Source organism: Cryptotermes secundus, unplaced genomic scaffold, assembly GCF_002891405.2.
Source record: "Cryptotermes secundus unplaced genomic scaffold, Csec_1.0 scaffold384, whole genome shotgun sequence".
Lineage (NCBI taxonomy): Eukaryota > Metazoa > Arthropoda > Insecta > Blattodea > Kalotermitidae > Cryptotermes > Cryptotermes secundus.
In genome coordinates, this window is record NW_019731268.1 from 90,972 (window position 1) to 112,141 (window position 21,170).

General features: G+C 42.1%; 1 protein-coding gene across 13 annotated transcripts in view; it reads left to right on the plus strand.

Annotated features, from left to right (window-relative positions):
* The window catches only part of LOC111866781 (inactive ubiquitin carboxyl-terminal hydrolase MINDY-4B), a 72,349-nt gene that overhangs the window by 20,579 nt on the left and 30,600 nt on the right, over positions 1 to 21,170 (plus strand). Inside the window, exons 1-3 of one of the 13 annotated variants that reach the window (XM_023856036.2) lie at positions 19,376 to 19,606; positions 19,770 to 19,797; positions 20,454 to 20,626. The exons of 4 other annotated variants lie outside the window; for them this stretch is intronic. In XM_023856036.2, the coding sequence (XP_023711804.1) occupies positions 20,518 to 20,626 (109 nt within the window). In that variant the 5' untranslated portion in view covers positions 19,376 to 19,606; positions 19,770 to 19,797; positions 20,454 to 20,517. Of the gene's footprint in view, positions 1 to 13,850; positions 13,869 to 19,375; positions 19,798 to 20,453; positions 20,627 to 21,170 lie in introns of those variants that run through there. 8 more of the 13 variants (XM_033752407.1, XM_023856034.2, XM_023856037.2 and 5 more) reach the window with 8 other exon arrangements.

A 21,170-nucleotide genomic window follows, 5' to 3' on the forward strand; every position in this document is an offset into this window, starting at 1 on the left:
TAGCCGTTACTTGGTAGCGCCTTCCAACGGTGAACCTCTGGGTCCGTGAACTATCCACGGCCTCAGCTGCCAGCTTTTTACTTCGTACAAGTGCAACTCAAAGTCACAGTCACATTACGACTGACGGTAAGTCAGTCTGTCTGTCTTGGTGTCGAGCCCCAGCTGGGGTTCATGACCAATTTTTTTTCCTTATATGAAAGTTACTGTCCTGTCCATTTGGGGCGCCCTCTCTGACGAGAGGTCGGGTCTGTCATTTGTCAGTCATAGTCCGTATTAGTAAGTCCATTGTTAGTATTTGCATATATTTACAAATTTAATCTTAATTCCTATTTCTATGTACAATATATACAAGGCCTCTGTCAGTCCAGGCTCAGTACAGCAGAATATGCCCTATTTCTAGTAGCAGTCTAGTCATTTGAACGGTCGTATGCCTGACCGCTGGCTGTGGTTTCGACTCAGTCTCTAACAGAAATGAGTACCAGGAATCTTCCTGGGGGGTAAAGGGCGGCCGGCGCATAAGACTGACAATTTTCCGCCATCTGTGAGCCGAGTGTCTAGATAATGTGGGACCCTCAACATCGCACAATCCTATGGGCCTCCATGGCCTGTTACAGGGATAGCTTTATATTGGTATTTTATTGGGAGTTGTATGCTTATTGTAATTGTATTGTAATGGTATTCATTGTGTATAGTATGTGACCCTTACTGTTGTGTAGTTTTGTGTGCTGTGCTCTGTTCGAGCGTGGCGGGTTATTTTGTTTGTTGTGACTCATTGTATTACCACTGCCACCGGGTGAAAACTCATTTGCAGTCAAATAAATACTAATAAATAAACAGACGCTGCTTTTGCGGGGAGCTGAGCTTCAATTCTCCGGTTGTCTAGCTGGTAGCCTAGTCACTATATCAACTGAGCTATCCCGCCTCCTACTGTTAAATAATCGTCCTTATCGCGTAAAGTTTCAAACAAACACTGTAGTTCTCACAGTGGTCGATATAACACCGTGTAGTCCAGTGAAGCCAAGAGGCGTTCGGAGGAACATGTCGCTTCCACCTTCAGGGTTGATGAATAAGCCAAGCAAGAAACCCATGGAAGCAGGCGGCAAGGAGACTATCCAGGCTGACCGCTCAGCTTGCCGTCTGCTTCCGCTGTCTTTTTGCTTGGTTTATTCCTCGACGCTGAAGATGGAGGAGATATGTTCCTTCGAAACGTAGGGCCCTCTCCGAGCTGCACGGTTTTACAATGCAGAAGATAAAAATCCATAAATATTATATGTTACATCTATATCTAGTAACGTATTTCCTACGGTGGAGAGTTTTTGAGAGAATGTAGGGGAATTTGTAGCGCCCTTAAACCGCTTGGCTACTACTGTTGGCGGAGGGGTAATTAATAAAGTTTTACTGTGTAAATATTGCAGTCCCCACCTGTTCCCATTCGCCTATGATCCTATCAGTTTCCAGCGCTCCATGCACTCATCATTGCCAGACCCACATGAGGTAAAATTAGACCGTAAATTGGGTTGTGTGTTTACGTGAGGCTCGGGTAATTACACCACAGCTGACACCAACTGATACACCGTGGTACTGTGCCCCTTCTCGACCGTTTGAAATATATGTAGGAGTCTCTTTGTTGTAATTAAGTCTTCTCAGAGCATAAAGATAGCTAACAGATGTTTTGAAAACGTGGCACAGTTCAGATATTTGATAACGACGATAACAAATCAAAACCTGATTCAGGAGGAAATTAAGACGAGATTGAACTCGGGTAATGCTTGCTACCATTCATTCCAGAACCTTTTGTCTTGTCGTCTGCTGTACAAAAACATAAAAATTAGAATACAGAAAACTGTAATTTTGCCTGTGTTTCTGTATGGGTGTGAAAATTAGTCTCTGATATTAAGGGAGGAACATAGACTGAGGGTGTTTGAAAGCAGGATGCTGAAGAGAATATTTGGACCCAAGAGAGATGAAGTGACGGGAGGTTGGAGAAAACTGCAAAATGAGGAGCTTCATGACTTGTACGCTTCCCAAAGTATAATTAGAATGCTCAAGTGAAAGAGGATGAGATGGGCAGGGCATGTAGCACGAATGGGGAGAAGAGGAATGCATATAGGATATTGGTGGGAAAGCAAGAATGAAAGACACCACTAGGAAAACCAATACGTGGGTGGGTGGAAAATATTAATATGGGTCTTATAGAGACAGGATGGGGTGGAATGGATTTGATTGATCTGGCTTAGGATAGGGATCAGTGGATGGCTCTTGTGAACATGGGAATGGACCATCGGGTTCCATAAAATATTGGGAAGTTGTTGAGCAGCTCAGCAACTGGCGGTTTCTCAAGGAGGATTCAGCTCCTTAAATGAGTGAGTGAAGTCTTCTCAGAGCGCGAATGAAAGCGTATAGTAGCCAGTGATTCCACCTAACCTCAATTTAAAGTATACCTTTCGAACGAGTTTCTGGCGATCGAGCCACAAGCCATAACCACTACATTGCTATGGAAGAAATAACTAACTCCATGGAGATGAGCCCTTGTTGAGGGATCGCCATTTGTGCAGCTACTCAAGAATTTGCCAACATTTTATGGAATCTGAAAGTTAATTACCGTATTCACAAGAGCCCTCTACTGTTCTCTGTCCGAAACTAAATCAATGCAGTCCATACCATTCCATTTTTATCTCTAAGACCCATTTTATTATTATCCATCCACCTACTTCTTGTTTTTCAAAATGGTCCCTTTCTTTCTGGCCTCCCTACCAAAACCCTACATGAACCCCGCTTTCTCCATCCGTGCTACATGCCATGTCAATCCTGTCCCTCTTGACATGACTTATTGAAACTATATTTGGCGAAGAGTACAAATTATGAATCTCCACGCTATTCAATTTTCTGCAATATCTTAGCATTTCAACTCTCTGTGCCCCAAATATTCCCCTCAGCACCTTGTTTTCAAACGCCCTCAGCCTATGTTTTCCCTTTAACGTTAAGAGGCCAAGTACCACAATCATACAGGATAAACTGTTGTTTCTGAGTATATAATTTTAACGTTTTTAGACAGCAGACGAGAATACAAAAGGTTCTGTACTTTATAGTGGCAAGCATTAACCGAATTCAATCTCCTCTTCTTTTCTTCATAAACTGAATTTTGATCTAACTGGGAAATAAACGAAATGGTTATCCTATTTCTTCTTCTTCTTCTTAGTCACTTCTAGATTTGGATTCTTTTGCCTTGTCCTGCCCTAATTCAAAGCGAACTTCTAGAAATACCACCCTTTCAGCCTATTGTAACGGATCGCCGGGCGGATAATCGGCCCAGAGCAAGCGAAGGCCACATTTACACAGGACAACACAAACATATACAAATAGAACGTGTATGGTTCCAATGAAAATCAAAACCCGCGATCTCAATGTTAAAATAGAGGAACACTTTTGAGTAATATGGCATGTAGATCCGTTGCTGGTCCACGACATCGAGATATGCAAAAATATAACAGCCGCCACTGAGTAACGGCTTCGGAAATAAGCATGTTTGCACTGCAACAATTGAAAACAACAACAGAGGAACGGCGTTTTCTGTGTGGTCCGAGTCGAGGTGTTATAAGTAGGACAATTAATGATAGCGGGGTGAAGCGAGTTTGTTGGTGTGTGAGTCAGAGGACTGCTGCAGTTCAGTCGTCGTGAGCTATTTCTGTTAGAAGATGATAGCTGAGACATGGGGACAGTTCGGTAACCCAACAACAGAGTGAGAACACTTAAGTATGTGTTCTAGTGAACTCTAAAGTGTGTGAATTAGTGAAACGGTTATAATTANCGGGGACAGTTCGGTAACCCAACAGAACAGAGTAACAGAGTAACGGTAACAGAGTGAGAACACTTAAGTGTGTGCTCTAGTGAACTCTAAAGTGTGTGAATTAGTGAAACGGTTATAATTACTTGTAGTCCTGTAAGAGTTCAATAAATCCAATCACCAATCCAAACCCCGTCTATATATTCACTCATACACGTGACAGTACTATTAAAGCGGCCGATTTTTGACTCACTTAGTCATAGTGATAGTTTATGAAGATGTGTAGGGGAGGAACTTTTGCTTTAATCAGCTCATTAGCTGTTCACGTCACCTTCAGCTTCGTCACTTTTTGTGCCCTTCAGATATCTGATCAAACCATATTTAATGGTTTTATGTTTTTTAATTAAACAAGCCAAAACATAAACATGAACACAAAGAAGTTAAATGGAAAGATTCAGAATTACGTGACAGCCAGGGAAATAAATGCTTTGAGATAGTTAAATGGCCGTGTTGTACAAGTGTATACAAGTATATGTATGTACAACCGCTTCTTTCTGAATGATTTATATTAAATAATTCACTCATCAGGTGATATATCCATATATGGCTCTACAGCAATTGTGGATTTTGGCCGCTTTTTCAGTTTCTTAACCTATACACAGTCAATAGGACTCCATGGACGGGGGATCAACCCGTCGTAACGCCGCTATCTAAGCACATAACAACACAAACACAGAATAAACGCAAACAGAATACCTTAGCCTGGCCTGATATACAGGCACCTTCATTAAGTAGACCACAAGTATAATGCACGATGGATGGTTCTATAAGACCGTCAGAGTAACTTTATTTTTCTCTTACGAGTGTGCCCCTTCGCTTCTTTAAGATTGCTTTTAGTTACACACAAGAAAAATGAACTGCTTTATCCGAAATGTTTTTGACAGGATGTGAGAGCATGTGGTGTTGGGTTGCATTGGACAGGATGTGAGAGCGTGTGGTGTCGGCCTCCACTGGACAGGATGTGAGAGCGTGTGGTGTCGGCCTCCACTGGACAGGATGTGAGAGCGTGTGGTGTCGGCCTCCACTGGACAGGATGTGAGAGCGTGTGGTGTCGGCCTCCACTGGACAGGATGTGAGAGCGTGTGGTGTCGGCCTCCACTGGACAGGATGTGAGAGCGTGTGGTGTCGGCCTCCACTGGACAGGATGTGAGAGCGTGTGGTGTCGGCCTCCACTGGACAGGATGTGAGAGCGTGTGGTGTCGGCCTCCACTGGACAGGATGTGAGAGCGTGTGGTGTCGGCCTCCACTGGACAGGATGTGAGAGCGTGTGGTGTCGGCCTCCACTGGACAGGATGTGAGAGCGTGTGGTGTCGGCCTCCACTGGACAGGATGTGAGAGCGTGTGGTGTCGGCCTCCACTGGACAGGATGTGAGAGCGTGTGGTGTCGGCCTCCACTGGACAGGATGTGAGAGCGTGTGGTGTCGGCCTCCACTGGACAGGATGTGAGAGCGTGTGGTGTCGGCCTCCACTGGACAGGATATGAGAGCGTGTGGTGTTGGCTTGCATTGGACAGGATGTGAGAGCGTGTGGTGTCGGCCTACAATGAACAGGATGTGAGAGCGTGTGGCGTTGGCTTGAATTGGACAGGATGTAAGAGCGTGTGGTGTTGGCTTCCATTGAATAGGATGCAAGAGCGTGTGTTATTGGCGGTAGCGCAGTTGGTTGAGGCACTGCACTGCAAGCCGGAAGGTAGCGGATTCGAATCCCGATGAGGTCATTGGATTTTTAATTGACATAATCCTTCCAGCCTCACTATAGCCCTGGGTTCGATTCAGCCTCTAACAGATGTGAGTACCAGACATCTTCCTGGGGGTAAAGGGCAGCCGGGGCATAAGACCGACAACCTCACCGCCATCTGTGAGCCGATTGTCCGAAGAGTGTGGTAGCCTCGGCTTCTCACAACTCTATGTGCCTCCACGGTCTGCTACAGGGATATCTTGGGCTAGGAATTGAATCAGGGACGTAGAGGATACGACTTATTTGAGAGCGAGTTTTGATAATTCAGTTTACATTAGGTAGATAATAAAAATGCCCGAAAATAAGTTGTTTACCACTCTTCCTGAGTTTTCTTCATAATAATCGAAGCCTTGCCATTTGTTATCGACTTATGTAAGTGAAAGCTTTATGCGCTTCCTACCAACAAAATCATGTTTGTTTGTTATCTAAGAGACAATTCAATGAAAAAGAATTTGCTTGGAGAGGCGAAGGGACAATTTGCAGGAACACCTGTCATGCTTTAAATTCACAGCACTTTGTGTCTGAACTTTCTGGTGTGTTTAATTTATGCAAACAAATGGACTTTCCTAGAAATATTCAGAATATTCTACATTATTTTTTATTCTTAAGGTGGGCTGAGAATGAATGCCTTGGTACTTAGGCCTTAAATGACTCATTGTACCTGTCCCGAATGATGAATAATAGCATTGGCTGAATGAGACACAGCAGGGGTTGTGCATCATACTGGTACGTCGAAGTGCCGGGGTAGCTCAGTTATAGTGACTAGACTACTGGCCGGAAGATTTCTATTGTTTGCATTCTGACGTGTATCATTAAGCGTAGTAGCGAGGCCGTCAACACAACAGATTATGACTAAATGAAACTAATATTTATGTGTTAAAATTAGTTTCTCTTACACATACCACTATATCTTTCAGTTCGAGTGATCGTCTCCTGGTGGCTATATGAAAGTACACCCTCCATATTGTACTGTCTAACATGGATCCTTATTATTAAATATAGTGAATGCAAATATTTGTGCTAAATTTTGGATATCAATAATGCAACTGGGGTCATACCGTGGGGTAGTTGGTTAAGGCGCTATGCTACAAGCCGGAAGATCGAAGGTTCGAATCCTGATGAGGTCACTAGATTTTTTTCAGTTGACCGAATATTTCCAGCCGCACTATGGCTTTGATGTCGACTCATTCTCTAACAGATATGAGTACCAAAAATCTTTCTGGGGGTAAAGGGCGGCAGGTGCGTGAGGGTGACAACCTCAACGCCATCTGTGAGCCGATTGTCTAGAAAATGTGGGAGCCTCAACGTCTCACAAATCTATTGGACTCCACGGCCTGTTACAGGCATAGATTTACCTTTTCTTATTTTGTAATATCGTGTACCTGTCTTACGGTATTGTCACGTGCAGGATGGTACGCGTGACAACAGTGACGGGTTCTAGTTCAGATGATTGGATTTATTGGCACTTTGGTTACAACCTCTCTTAATCACACCTACATTACAGGCAATACAGCGCTATCGCTGATTCACACACACCATAATCCACTCTTACACACACACACACACANTCTTAAACGCCGGCCGCGTTTTACCCCCCAGGAAAATTATTTAATTCTTTCCTGGTACTCATTTATGTTAGAGGCTGAGTCGACCCAAGGACCTAGTGCGGCTGAAAGGATTAGGTCAATTGAAGAAATCCAATGACCTCATCGGGACTCGAACCTGCGACATTCCGGCTTGTAGTATAATATAATTTCTGCATTTAATCACTGGCAACAGGGCAGACGCTGCTCATATCGAACCCAGTATTCATTACGTCGCAGCTTTGTACTGGCAGTTGCAGCCATTATGCAGATAAACTTCAAAAGTTAAGCTAGAAGTTTCTCGATCCAAGCGGATACTCAAACAACCCGACTCTACAGACAACACTGAAAGGGGTTTGTTCATTTCGTGAGAAATATAACACGGAGCTGAACTTCAGTGCAATTGCAGGAAGTTTTAGTTGACGAAAGAAGGCAATATGAAGCATGAAAAGTAAATGGATCTATATTTCGTTGGAGACTGACAAGTGATATAGACAGGAAACAGGCGTCAGCGGCTTTCAAGCCAGAAAGAAGGAAATTGCTTTCTTACGTTGAATGGATTGATACTGCATTTAGTCCACCCGTATTACACGCCAGTTCCAAGTATTGCCTATAGTAGACATGCAGCATACTTGTATACGCGTATATCTACACTCTACACGTAACTCAGGCTCCAGAATTTTATTTTCCATCAGCCTGCTCTCCTTATTTGTGTCACGCGGTAGCATAGCTGGTTAAGGTACTATGCGACAAGCCGAATAGTCCCGAATTCGATTCACGATTATGTCATTGAATTTTTTTAATTGACCTAAGCTTTCCACCCTCACTAAGGCCCCGAGGTCGACTTGGCTTCTAACAGAAATGAGTACTAGGAATCTTCCTGGGCGTAAACGGGCCCATACACGTACGAGTCTGGCTCGCGAGTCCGGTTCGGCGAGCTTGACTCGGGAGCCGGGCTCGGATTAATTTCACCACAAACACATGAGCTGACTCCCAACGTTGCTGGTACATTTCAGTATCCAGAATGAGTTTATCGAAGCAAGTTGCAGCAGCGGTGATAATACTAGATGAATACGGTGTGTTCGGGAGAAAAAAGAATTGAAAAAGGAGGGAAATGTGGGTTAGAACTGGTTGTTAAGTAGATACAGATTTACACATTTAAATTTATTGAACTTTGTAAGTTTTGAGGTTTTCACGGCGATGACAATGAAGAAAGTTGTCTTCTGGGTTTAGGCACCGTGTATTCTTCGTTTTGGCCGACGTTTCGGAGGAACGTAGCGCCTCCATCTTCAGAGCAGTTGAATAGCTGCGGAGAGCAGTAGCAGCAGCAGCTACTGCTTCCTTTTGCACTACATACAAGTGTTCTGTCAGTCCAGGCTTTGCAAAGCAGATCATGCCAATGTTACTTATCTTACGCTACAACGGCTGCTTAGTCACTTGAACGGTCGTAATCTTAGGCCTCTTATATTTTCTATGTCGGGATTCACCTTGTCCTATACCGCGAATATGTTCATTCTCATGATTTTTTGTGACTACTGCTTGTCACTTGGACAATGTGGTTATACGTATAATCGTACACTTACGGAAGGTTGAAAGGTGCGTGCAAATCACGCACCTTATCCCTGGTGTGTTGTTTTTGTAACCACGGTCCTGGTCGTAGCGTCGACGGTACACTTTCGAATGGCTCGCGTTCGTTACCGAAGCATCTCTGGACCCATGTTTTTATAAACTGTTTTCATTATTTTGGGTTTTATTACTTACCCTCCAATTTTCTGTACAGTACTAATTTCTGGGACATTCTGTATAGCGTCAACACTTCATTGCCTTAAAGCCGTCCTGCTTACTGCTACATTATCTAAAAAGACTACATTCATGGATCTGAGCCTTTCTTGAGAAGGTGTCAGTTGTGCAGCTATTCAAGAACTTCCCAGAATTTTATGGAACCTGAAGGTTCATNGAAACCCAGGCCTCATCCCGCTTTCCCCTGTTCGAATGCTCTGTGCTGTGAACCTGCCACAGAACCGGCAATTCACCGTACTCTTCTAAAAACCGTGTCAAAAACTCCGGGCTCATGAATGTTTTGTTACACATGGAAGCCGACATGGTTCCTCCGTAGTACCATGTCTAGATACGCGAGTCTGGCTTGGGACCGCCCACGCACGTACGAACCAATAGCGAACCGTGTCCCAGCGAAGGCCCTGGCGAGCCCCGCCAGACTCGGCCCAGCCCGGCTCGTGGCGACCCACACACGGACAAGTTTGGCTCATTGGAACCCGAGCCGAGTCGGACTCGCGAGCCAGACTCTTACGTATATGGGCCCCTTAAGGGCGACCGGCGCGTAAGGCTGACAACGTCACCGCTATCTGTGAGCCGATTGTCTAGAGAAAATGTGGGAGACTCGACGTCTCAGAACCCTATGGGCCTCCACGGCCTGTTACAGGGATAGCTTTCCCCTTTTATTTTCCTTGTTTAAAAAATGAAAGGAAGCTTATGAGGTCATCTTTCTTTCTGTGTGTCTATTTAATTCCTGAAATCTAGAGCAATTCAGGCAGAAAAGACGGCTGTTACGAGTATAATACCATATAAACGTACGTGTGACCTGTGATACGACGATTGAAAGCCGGAAATGTGCAGTCAGAGAAGCGCTGCGAAGATAGTCAATGCTAGACAACGCCTCGATAATTAGTATTCAAACTCAGGTTGTCATCGCTATAAATCTTCGAATCGAACCTCAGAGAAACTAACTCCTCGAACTGTTCTTGTGTTTTAAACTTATCAGAGCTAGATTTACTTTACGACTGGCCGTTTACAGCCAATCAGTTCTTGGCGCCAAGCCCCTTCAGGATCACGACCAGAGATCTCTTTTTCAACTGAATCCTTGCAGCAATAGCCTTAATGTAACATGCTCTCTGACGAGCTGGTGGGTTTGTCTATTACGAGTATGCTTGGCCTTTTGTCAAATGTCTTTTTAGCACATGTAGCATGTTATAGAAAATTCTTCCTTTTGCAATACATACAAGTGTTCTGTCAGTCCAGGCTTTGCAAAGCAGATCATGCCAATGTTACTTATCTTACGCTACAACGGCTGCTTAGTCACTTGAACGGTCGTAAGCTTAGGCCTCTTATATTTTCTATGTCGGGATTCACCTTGTCCTATACCGCGAATATGTTCATTCTCATGATTTTTTGTGACTACTGCTTGTCGCCTGGACAATGTGGTTATACGTATAATCGTACACTTACGGAAGGTTGAAAGGTGCGTGCAAATCACGCACCTTATCCCTGGTGTGTTGTTTTTGTAACCACGGTCCTGGTCGTAGCGTCGACGGTGCACTTTCGAATGGCTCGCGTTCGTTACCGAAGCATCTCTGGACCCATGTTTTTATAAACTGTTTTCATTATTTTGGGTTTTATTACTTACCCTCCAATTTTCTGTACAGTACTAATTTCTGGGACATTCTGTATAGCGTCAACACTTCATTGCCTTAAAGCCGTCCTGCTTACTGCTACATTATCTAAAAAGACTACATTCATGGATCTGAGCCTTTCTTGAGAAGGTGTCAGTTGTGCAGCTATTCAAGAACTTCCCAGAATTTTATGGAACCTGAAGGTTCATACTGCGTCCACAAGAGCCCTCCACTGGTCAGTATCTTGAGCCAGATCAATGCAGTTCAAACCACCCCGTTCTGTCTCTCTAAGATCAATTTTATTATTACCCACCCACCTACTTCTTGGACTTCCTAGTGCACTCTTTCCTTCTGGCTTCTCCACCAGTATCCTATATGAACTGCTACACTATGTGATTATTAAATATTTTCAATTGTGTAAACTGTATTTGCATTCGAGAGATGCTCCGCTATACTGACTCACTTTTCCGTGGATTTCATCAGTCTTTCGAGAAAATGCCAGGGTAGCACCTCACATGGGCCACGACGCTTCCTTCCAAATTCTTTCCAACTCATCATTCATCCATCATATTTTAATTCAACGCTATATAGTTCCACGTTCTGACAGCGTCGCTAAATTGCACACAGAAAACAAAGTTTGTAAAAATGGTTGACGCACAGTGTGGTGTACATGGATATTGTGCCATGTTCTCTGGTGGTTGCATGAAATAGCTAATAGCACATCTTGCACAGACATGTCTAGGATGATATATAACTTGCTTCCGTGTGGTAAAACGTATTAGAATAAACCCTCGCTTATCTCGTTAGAGTTAATCCGGATCGAAATATGAAAACTGCTGTTCATAGTTGAGTACATACTTTAGAAAAGATGAATCACTTGTCTGTTCAGACAACACTTGACATTTTCTTGAAACCTACATTACTGCTGTAGTGTGTGCGACCGTTACTAGGTAGCGACCATGAAATAAACAGGTTCCCACAGAAACGAGTTCACGCACAAGAATAGAGAAACTATTGGAAACGGTGTTATCTACGCCGTCCGTGCCGAGATATTATAACCGAGACAAGTTTAGAAGTTATTCAGCTCTAAGGGAGTCTGTAAAGATAAGATTTATTCTGTGAAGTTGAGAACCAACGGACAACTAAGTGTGGTCAGCAGCTGAAGAATCTCCGCTTTTAGAAGCCCTTACCAGAGAAGGACTAGTGAACACACAGAAAACTGAGAAGGCTTATCGTGTGTTGTAGTTATTTTCAAAGTACGGAGATCAGCGATGGCGCTATAATTGAGTGTAGTCACGAATCGTGTATTAAAGTGGTCAATAAGTCCAATCTCCAGTCCAAACCCCGTCTATAATCACACTCATACACGTGACATTACGTTCAAAAATAAATAGAACTTCTGAGTTTTCTATCGATGAATAAAAGTACTGTCGTTAGTAGTTTTTAAATAAAGGCTCTACAGTGATATTTTGCTGTTTATTTTCATCAGCGCTATTCATTTAATTAAATTTTTCTTTTATTTGCGTTCTAAGTTTTTATTTTTGGGCTACCTTTTCTTCACTAATCCAGATTACCTTTTCCCCCTAATTCCGCAGTTACTACAGATTACTGAGAGCTTCTTCTTCTTCTATTCCTTTTGCTCCCGCATGGAACACAGGGCATCCGTGAAACTCTTCGTTTCATTTCAGTTTCTTGATCATAGACAGTCGGTAGGACTCCTTGGGTGGGGGAGTAGCCCGTGGCGAGGCCATTACCTAACCAAACACATAATAAACACAAATAGACATCCATGCCTTGAGTGGGATTCGCACCCACGATCCCAATGTTCAAGCGAGCCACTGTGATCGGCTAGCCAGGATTTATTGTATAATAATAATTGGACATGTCTTATTCTTAGAAACTTCGGTAGAGTTAACCAGTCTGCCTACATAGAGAGATGAATGAACTTGCCCATTTGTGACACACTAACTTCTTTTCAATCTGTTCATTCTTCTTTCTTTTTCGTATTGTGTTCTCTTCCAGTCAAACACACCCACGAATGTGTTTACATATTGAATGGACCCTACTTTCGAAACGTCAAGTCTAGAATTTATAATCATTAATTGTTCTGCTGTTTGCCATTGTGAAGCCCACAATGGACTCGGCCCATCTTTTGTTGGGCTTGTCCCACCCTCTCAAAGTGCCGGTCCGTAGCCCGTTTCTTCGTTGCATTTTGATCGATCTGAATAAGAGCCTTCTACCTTCCTTCTTGAAGTCTCTTTCAAAAACTCCCCCCCCCCTCCGCCTGCTGCACCCTGAATGTGACCTCGAGCTGCCCCGTGCTGCGTAGTTTCACCCTCCGACAACTACTGAATGAATCAAAATACTGGTGTCAGCTTCTTCTTGGATAAACTTTAGAATTAAACAAGTTGATTATGGTTTAGTTTATCTATCTATGGCTCTACAGTCGTTTAGTTGGACCTTGGCCCTTTTTTAGTTTCTTAATCCTCTATACAGTCGGTGGGACTCCTAAGACGGGGGATTAGCTCGTCGCAAGTCCGCTACCTACACACAAACGTCCATGCCTTGAGTGGGATTCGAAGCCACGATCCCAATGTTTGGGCGGGCAAAGACTGTTTATGTCTTATACAGCGCGGCCGCTGCGATCGGCATTCAAAAACTTAATATGAACAAATTTAAAAATATCACACGTAAAACCGAAAATATATAGGATTTTTAGAACCTATTCATCCATTATCGCCGGTCACTGTAGCCGAGCGGTCTAAGGCATGTACTGTCTTCGCTCGCTTGGAAAGCGGGATCGTGGGTTCGAATCCCACTCAGGGCATGGATGTTTAGTTTGTGTGTGTGCGTTTTTCTGTGTTTGTATACAGGTAGAGGCGTTGCGACGAGCTGATCACCCGCCCAAGGAGTCCTACCAAATGTGTAAGATCTAGAAAAACCGAAGTGAACGGAGAAGTTCATAGAGGTAGGCCTAGGCCCACTGGGACTGTAGTGCCAAGGGAAAAAAATTCATCCATTATCACAAACAATATCTTTCTCCCAGAAAAGCGTTTAGCTGAGAAAGCCAATTACGCCATCTTAGAATGGTTGATGCCGGTATGGGTAGTTTCTCAGACAGCCATCAGCGCCTTCTTTGCAAACTGATGAAAATGGATTATTACGGGGAGCAGCGTCAAGGGCAGCCGGCCTTTTTGTGCCTACCGTCTCCGCTGAACACTATTTATATGCTTATTTATGGATTATTTGACGGTGTTATTGGTACGTCACATTATACAAGGTGTCTCAGGAGGAAAGGTAAATATTCCCGGAGGTCCAAAATAGTTGATAAGATAGAGATATTACGTACTGTTCCTAATGCCGGTATTTATTGTTCAAGTGACAACGTTGCTGTACTTTACCTATAATATCTAAAAGTTTGTGACAATGGTACATTAGTACAAATATTATGTTTTGGGGCATTAACCATAGTCTTGTCTACATCTATAAACCGTCCTGTTTATTTTTCAAAACACGACGTTTCGGAGACAGAAGGAGATAGGGGCTAGCTCTATCTATTGGGCCCAACTGAGTAGGTTTTACCTGAAGACGAAGACAGAATTCAGTCTCCGAAACGTGTTTTGAAAAATAAACAGGACTTTTTTTTTAGATATAGATAAGACTATGGATACTGTCCAAAAACATAATATTTGTACTTTACCTAGAATAATATATTTTCTAGAATTCCACCGTCAACATTAATGCACTTTGCAACTCGTGTAAGGACATGACGTGTTGCTCGTCTGTACAGTGTACAGTGTACTGTACAGTTAAACAGCTCTATCTCGGAAATCGTTGGGAATAGGACATATATATATTGTTTTGCTTAGAATGACCGAGATTATGATCTCCCACAACATTGATCTTTCCTCTTGGGACACCCTGTTTATTAACATACAATAGCATGAGTGAGGAATTGGGAAGGAGGTGAAAGCGGCTGCTTCATCATCTAGATACTATCCCGTAATTCGCCCGGAGGGACAGAGGTAATTCATGGACATCCTTAGTCTTGATATCCAGACTGCATTCCGAGATTCGAACCGAGTGCCTCCCTAATAAGACTCGAGAGATTTACTGCTCCGCTAACCCGCTCGATGGTATAGATTTTAAGGATATCTGCATTTGTGTTACGTAGATTATTTAAAATTTAGAAAGCGAGGTTAATCGTACGCTTCATGTTTGGTAATTGGATTTATTAACCAGCTACAGGTCGTAACTACGAATGATTATTACACCATTGCTGATTTACACAATTTACAATCGCTCCTCATTAATCTGCACTAGTCTTCATGGATTTATAACAGTCTCACTGAATTACACACTCAAAATATTACACATAAATGGATTCTTCTAACCACACGTTAAGTCTTCTTCAACTACGAACTTCCCGTGGCTATCTCCTCCGAGAACTGACTTGCTTGTTTGTTCGCGTGCTTCTGCCGTTACTACTACTCGTAACTCATAACTGCCCTGAACTGTCCTCTATAAACTTTCGGCGCGGATCTACAGGAAACACGTCAGATGGTCTCTTTCCACTGCTTTGTGACGCCACTGCCTACGCGGAAGTGTGTTTACCGAACCGTTGCCTAGAAACGTATTGCATAACCCCGTTGTTCCACTGCTGTTCGGCGCGGACGACATAGAAAACACAGCATCATCTCTTTTGCGTGTTCGACCGTATTTACAGAGCTGTTGCCTGGCAACGAGTTAATAAAATTTGTTGCAATATAAAGTACGCCAGTGCATCTAGCTCTTCTGCAACGGCATCATTACGGACCAAAATGAAATTTTTCCTTAAAATCTCAGTGTGAATGTCAAATGTAATGGAAATCCGTTCAGAAATTTCTAGGATGGAACAATACGGGGATAGAAATGTGATGTAATCTTTACGTTTTAATTTTATATGAATTGTGTAAAGGAACTTATAATTTAAATTTGGTAATTGTGTCAATTTTCCCAATAACATATCTCGCGATCCCCATTGTCTGATTCGTCATCGATAAAGATATGGAGGCCCAATGTGCATGTCTCAAATACCACTGTGAGTATAAACACAGAAAACAGAACCGGCATACTAACGCAATTCAGTCACTCTGTGTGTAAGTAAAATAGGAAGGTAACGATGAAATATTGCTTCCTAGGAATTTGCTGTAAAGCCGTGGGGCACGCCACTTGCTGGTCTTGCATACGAGCGCTCAGACGGCATTGCTAACGTTGGTTGTTTGGGATGGTGCAAGTAATGCATTCGTGATTTTTTTCCTTGGCACTACAGCCCCAGTGGGCCTAGGCCTACCTCCATGCACTTCTCCGTTCACTTCGGTGTTTCTAGATCTTACACATTCGGTAGGACTCCTTGGGCGGGTGATCATCTCGTCGCAAGGCCTCTACCTGTATACAAACACAGAAAAACACACACACACAAACTAAACATCCATGCCCTGAGTGGAATTCGAACCCACGATCCCGCTTTCCAAGCGAGCGAAGACAGTACATGCCTTAGACCGCTCGGCTACCGTGACCGGCTGCATTCGTGATTACACGTCTTAATTCCATATAATGTGGTTAAATTGGGATCGTGAATGAGTAAAACGTTCATGTCTGCTTATATATCAATTGAAATTAGTTGAAGTTGTATAAGTACAATATCACAGCTTTTGTTTTTGCGCAGTTCATGAATGCTGCGGCTATAGGTCAGTGACTGAATCGTGATATGCTTTACACTCCAGCGTCTGGCCATTCATATAAGTAACAGGAAGTTTTGGGCAGAACCAATCGCCTACTTTCATTGATACGATACAGATCGCGTAGAAAACGACATAGCCAAAAATTAATATATATTCGCCTTTGTATTCGTTGCAGCGGAAACGTTTTTACCAAACCGTTTCCCAGCAAATACAGTGGGACAAACTTATAGATACAGAATGATGTGAGGTATTTATGAAACACGCCTTTGAGATTGGCTCAGGTGCCAAGATAGACATACCAAGTTTCATAAAGATTGGTTCAGGCTTTCAAAAGTTGGTATGGGTGATACACAACACACAGACACCGTGATAATCTCATAAGCCTAATTTAGCAAATCAGGCTAACAATTTTCACAATAAAATATAGCTTGCAGAGTACTATAGTGGAAGAACATGAATACGTATTACATTTCTTATCACTCAGAAGCAATCTAAGTTAGGAAAAGCATCTTACACACCGACTCAGTATAGTGTGTGGCCATTAATTTCCTCAGTTATCGGTTATGCGTCTTGTGCCAGGGAAGTCCAACAGAAAACGCCAGAGATGCTGTTAAATGATACTGAGAATAACCCTGTAATTTAAAACGTGTAAAATCGTCATACTGTACATCTCTGCCGACCGCCGACTCCGAGAAACGGCAGTATACCAGGGAGAGTCAGTAAATAGGTCACAGAGGGAAGTAAAACACCAGCAATTGATATAAGAGGTTTTCTGTATGTATCACTGGGTAGCAGCACAGTCCAGCTTCATGTCAGTCTAAGTAGCCGGAGGAACACATCTTCTGGAACTGTAAACAGTACGAGACCAAAGGGCAACAACAATGGATATTCTGTCTGAGAACAGCAAAAAGAATACCCAAAGTTAGTTACAGAGATCTTAAGATTAGAAGAAAAAGATTTGTGCAAGGCGTCTATTACTTCATAAACAAATTCCCAAACTTCTTAAAAAGGAAAAGAAATATATGTAAAAAAATATTAATAGTATATTCTTAGTAATTTAATTCAGTTCAAGCCAGCGACTAACCGCTTGAGCTATGGCGCGGCCTTTACACACCCTTAAGATCACTTTAATTGCAGCATACATAATCTTCTGTCTTCACTAGTTGTTTCCTCCATGATTTATTTAATCCGTCTTGCAGTGCATACACTCATTTTTCTCCTTCTCNTTCCGTGCTCACGCCATTGCCGTTACTTTACTCTTCAAGTAATGCCAGACACTAGCACACAAAACAAATGTCAACACTTCCTTGTACCGTGAAGGTTAGCGAAGCAGTTGCAATCCCCATCTGGGAACGACAATGCTCGGTGTCATTTATCATGATTTTCTTTGCTCTCTTCCAATTCTTATTTCACAGTCCGCCTCGGTACTTTAATTTTATGTCTATGTGATTTCTATAACAACGCTGTCAATTGCTCATACCATATGCCAGATGATATGAGGATTAATGAAGACTGGATTGGAAATGAAGTAGATGGAAGTGGTCGTGGAGTAATTAAAGATATTGTAACTGAATTCGTCTGAAGAGACAAAGGAAAAACCACAGAACCATCAGGCATGACAGCCGACCTCTGTAGAGGAAATTTAAACATGGACTTCCAAATAAGGAACAGCAGAGATGCCGTTTTGGCTGCGACATTGGAGCCTCTACATATGACGCAGTGCTGTATCGAGCAAAGATATCAAAGCCCGTAGGAAGGGCCGCGCCATAGCTCAAAGGGTTAGTCGCTGGCTTCCCACCGCTGCGGCCCGTGATTCGATCCTGGGTCTGGTCAAGTGGGATTTGTGGTGGACAAAGTGGCGCTGGGGTGGGTTTTCTCCGAGAACTTCGGTTTCCCCTGCCAATCTTCATTCCACCAAATTCTCCATCATCATAATCACACGGGGCAGGCTACAATAGGCCAATCAGTGGCCGCCGTGCCGAGTGGACCCAGTTGGACTCCATCCCCCACTAAGTGAATTAAAAAAAATTAAAAAAGTGTGCATACATCGAGCACCTATAGATATGTGTTATAAACTCGTAGAGTTTCTCTTTCATTTATACTAGTTTTTGTAATCCTTTACAACAAACTTACGAATATAATCAACTTCCAAACTGCGTCAATCATTTTGGTACACGGGTTATGCAGTATAGTGGAAAAACGAACTTTTAAAATTGTAAAAATAAATATCTGTGCGGATTTGAATGGAACTCATAGAAGTTATATATTAAATTATTAAGGGTACTTGTATAAAGAGATTAATTCTGTTTTGTGAATTCGTTACACAGAAAAATATATTCCACTTTGAATTTTCAAAAACGTACGCATTTACAGCCATATTATGCGCTCTTTGAAAATGTCGGATGGCGCTACAGTTTAATTTATCAAATCCACTATGTGATCTTGATTTTTTAAAGATTTAAATCCATTATATGGACATATTTGGAGCCAGTGTAAAGAATTAGTATACAGAAAACCAGAGAGAGCAGTTCCAGCTCTGGAGTTACTGCAAGAAATAATTGAAAATGTACAACCTGTCGTATTACAAAATGACATTTGATCACCCAACGACCAATGAAAAAAAGAAGAGGTTTAAGTCGTAACCCAAGAAAAGAGGGGAAGTACCCCATTGAACTTCAATGTCGGTAAGGAAACGCGAAAGAATTATAAATAAAATACACATATCTCGTTAAAAATTAAAAATACGTGTCGATGTTATGAATGAACTAAATTTAGTAAATCCTTTTACACGCGTATCTTCTACATAATCAAAGGCCGTCTATTTTTATCATTTTTAAAAGAATGGCTCCTTTTTATCCACGTGGTATACAAATCAATTAATTGACAAGAAACTAACAGTGTATTTGAAGACTGGAGTGTTTACAAAGCCTGACACGTCGACTCTGATTCCACATGGACTTGATTGGCTGCTTGCGAACAGGAAAATCGACTATGGTTTTGTTGTGAAGTTTTCTGCAATACCGACGGGCTAGAGTGCGGGTGTCCAGACACGAAGATTTTGAAGCAGTAACGAACAGCAACGAACCTCTCTCCGGCAATTCAGTGTTCTGTGAGTCACCCTCGCGGCCAGATGGGTGGCGGTAGCAGTCGTGGTCTCCTTATACAGGGCGATCCCTTTTTAACGCAACGCGTTTAACATGAGTTCAAGAGCCTTAGCCGGTCTTAGCCGTGTTTCTTGGTATTCAGCGATGCTAGTATGAACTGCTTATGTTGATTAGTGAAGATTCAGAGTCTTGACTGATCTTTCACAGGGTGGTTTTGTTTTAACAGATTTATTAACAAAATTTATAGTGTATATACCTTGATTGCAGAGTAGAGGCTATTGCATCTTTAATTGCGTAAAGCAAATTATTAACAGTAATAAATTTTATTCGGAATATGATAAAATCTAACTAAAATTTTCTGTTTACCGAAGGTCAGCCGTGTGAGTGCTTGACGTATTTGTGAGTATATAGGTTAATTCTTGCAGACTTAACCAGAATTATAGGACTTGGTTATTTTGAGTGATGTACCCGGAGGCTTTCTACTGTTTGGTTCGATCATATCTTTGAACCGCAACTCATTTTAATTCATGCACTTCGAAGTAAATTCATATATAACTTGACGGGATAATTCTGTATTTCAGCATCCCGTTGCAATTGTTCAAATTAGCGTCCATTGTTTATCTTTCGTCACAATTACAACACTGTAGAATGTAAAAGTGTTGCAATTTTGACGGAAGATAAACAATGGACGCTAATTTGACGGGATAAGCCGAGTTCTTGTTTTATAGAACTCTCCGGCTGCAGAGATGCTTTTATTGACAATAATACGAAATGCGTTTCATTTGTAGAAATGGGCAAGAATATGTCTCTTTACTTGTGGCTTTAACTTCATGTAGGCTTTTCATCAAGCAACAGATAAGTCGTTACGCGGTTTTCCAGCATTTTTCACTTTATGTTGAAATAATATCAGCCGTTTTTAAATTATAAGATCATTTATAATTGAAATATATAGATTCTTTGGGACATTAATTTCCTCATCAGAATAACATGCCATTTAAATAATCTGTCACGTTTATAAACTAATAAAAGATACGACACTTGAATCATTTTAACAGAATTATCCATACGGCAGAAAGTTTGAAGTAAGATGCAATTAACATCAGATTATTCGATGTTAAGATGAGCACCGAATCGGGTGAAACCAGCAAGGGGCCCAAGAATTCTGAGAAACACAATCAAGACTCCCCGTCTGGGGTTTCTTCACATCGGACCACGAAGAAAGACAAAGGTATGCTATCGTATTGCTTGATCAGTTTCTTTGTATATTTCTTATGTCTAATATACTGGAGTAAGGTAAAGTCCATCTCCTCTATGAACAAGGGTACGTCATACTTCCTGTACCAAATCTTACGGAAGAAATATTCTGTGTAAATATTATATGTTAGCATCCCGTTGCATTGAGGCATCATCCGGATTATTATTATTATTATTATTTAATAATAAGGATGCTGTGTAAATATGTGAGTTTACTAGCGGCTAATGCATATCAGAAGTACGTTACTACAATCCAGTGACCTTCTCATGATGATATAACGGTCTGTATTAATAATAGAAGGTGACGTAACCTCGTTCCCATAGAGAATGGTGCATAGGAGTTACAATTGCACAAAATAAATAAAATCACAAGCCCAAAATACATTTTTCCTCATTACCATTATCGCTGTCATGTTAATTTAGTAGCCAAGGGGGTACATAATTTTCTGACGCTCTTCTCTCTTGTTCAATTACGTATCGAAATGGCATGTGCCACTTCTCGTAGAAGACCTGAGAAA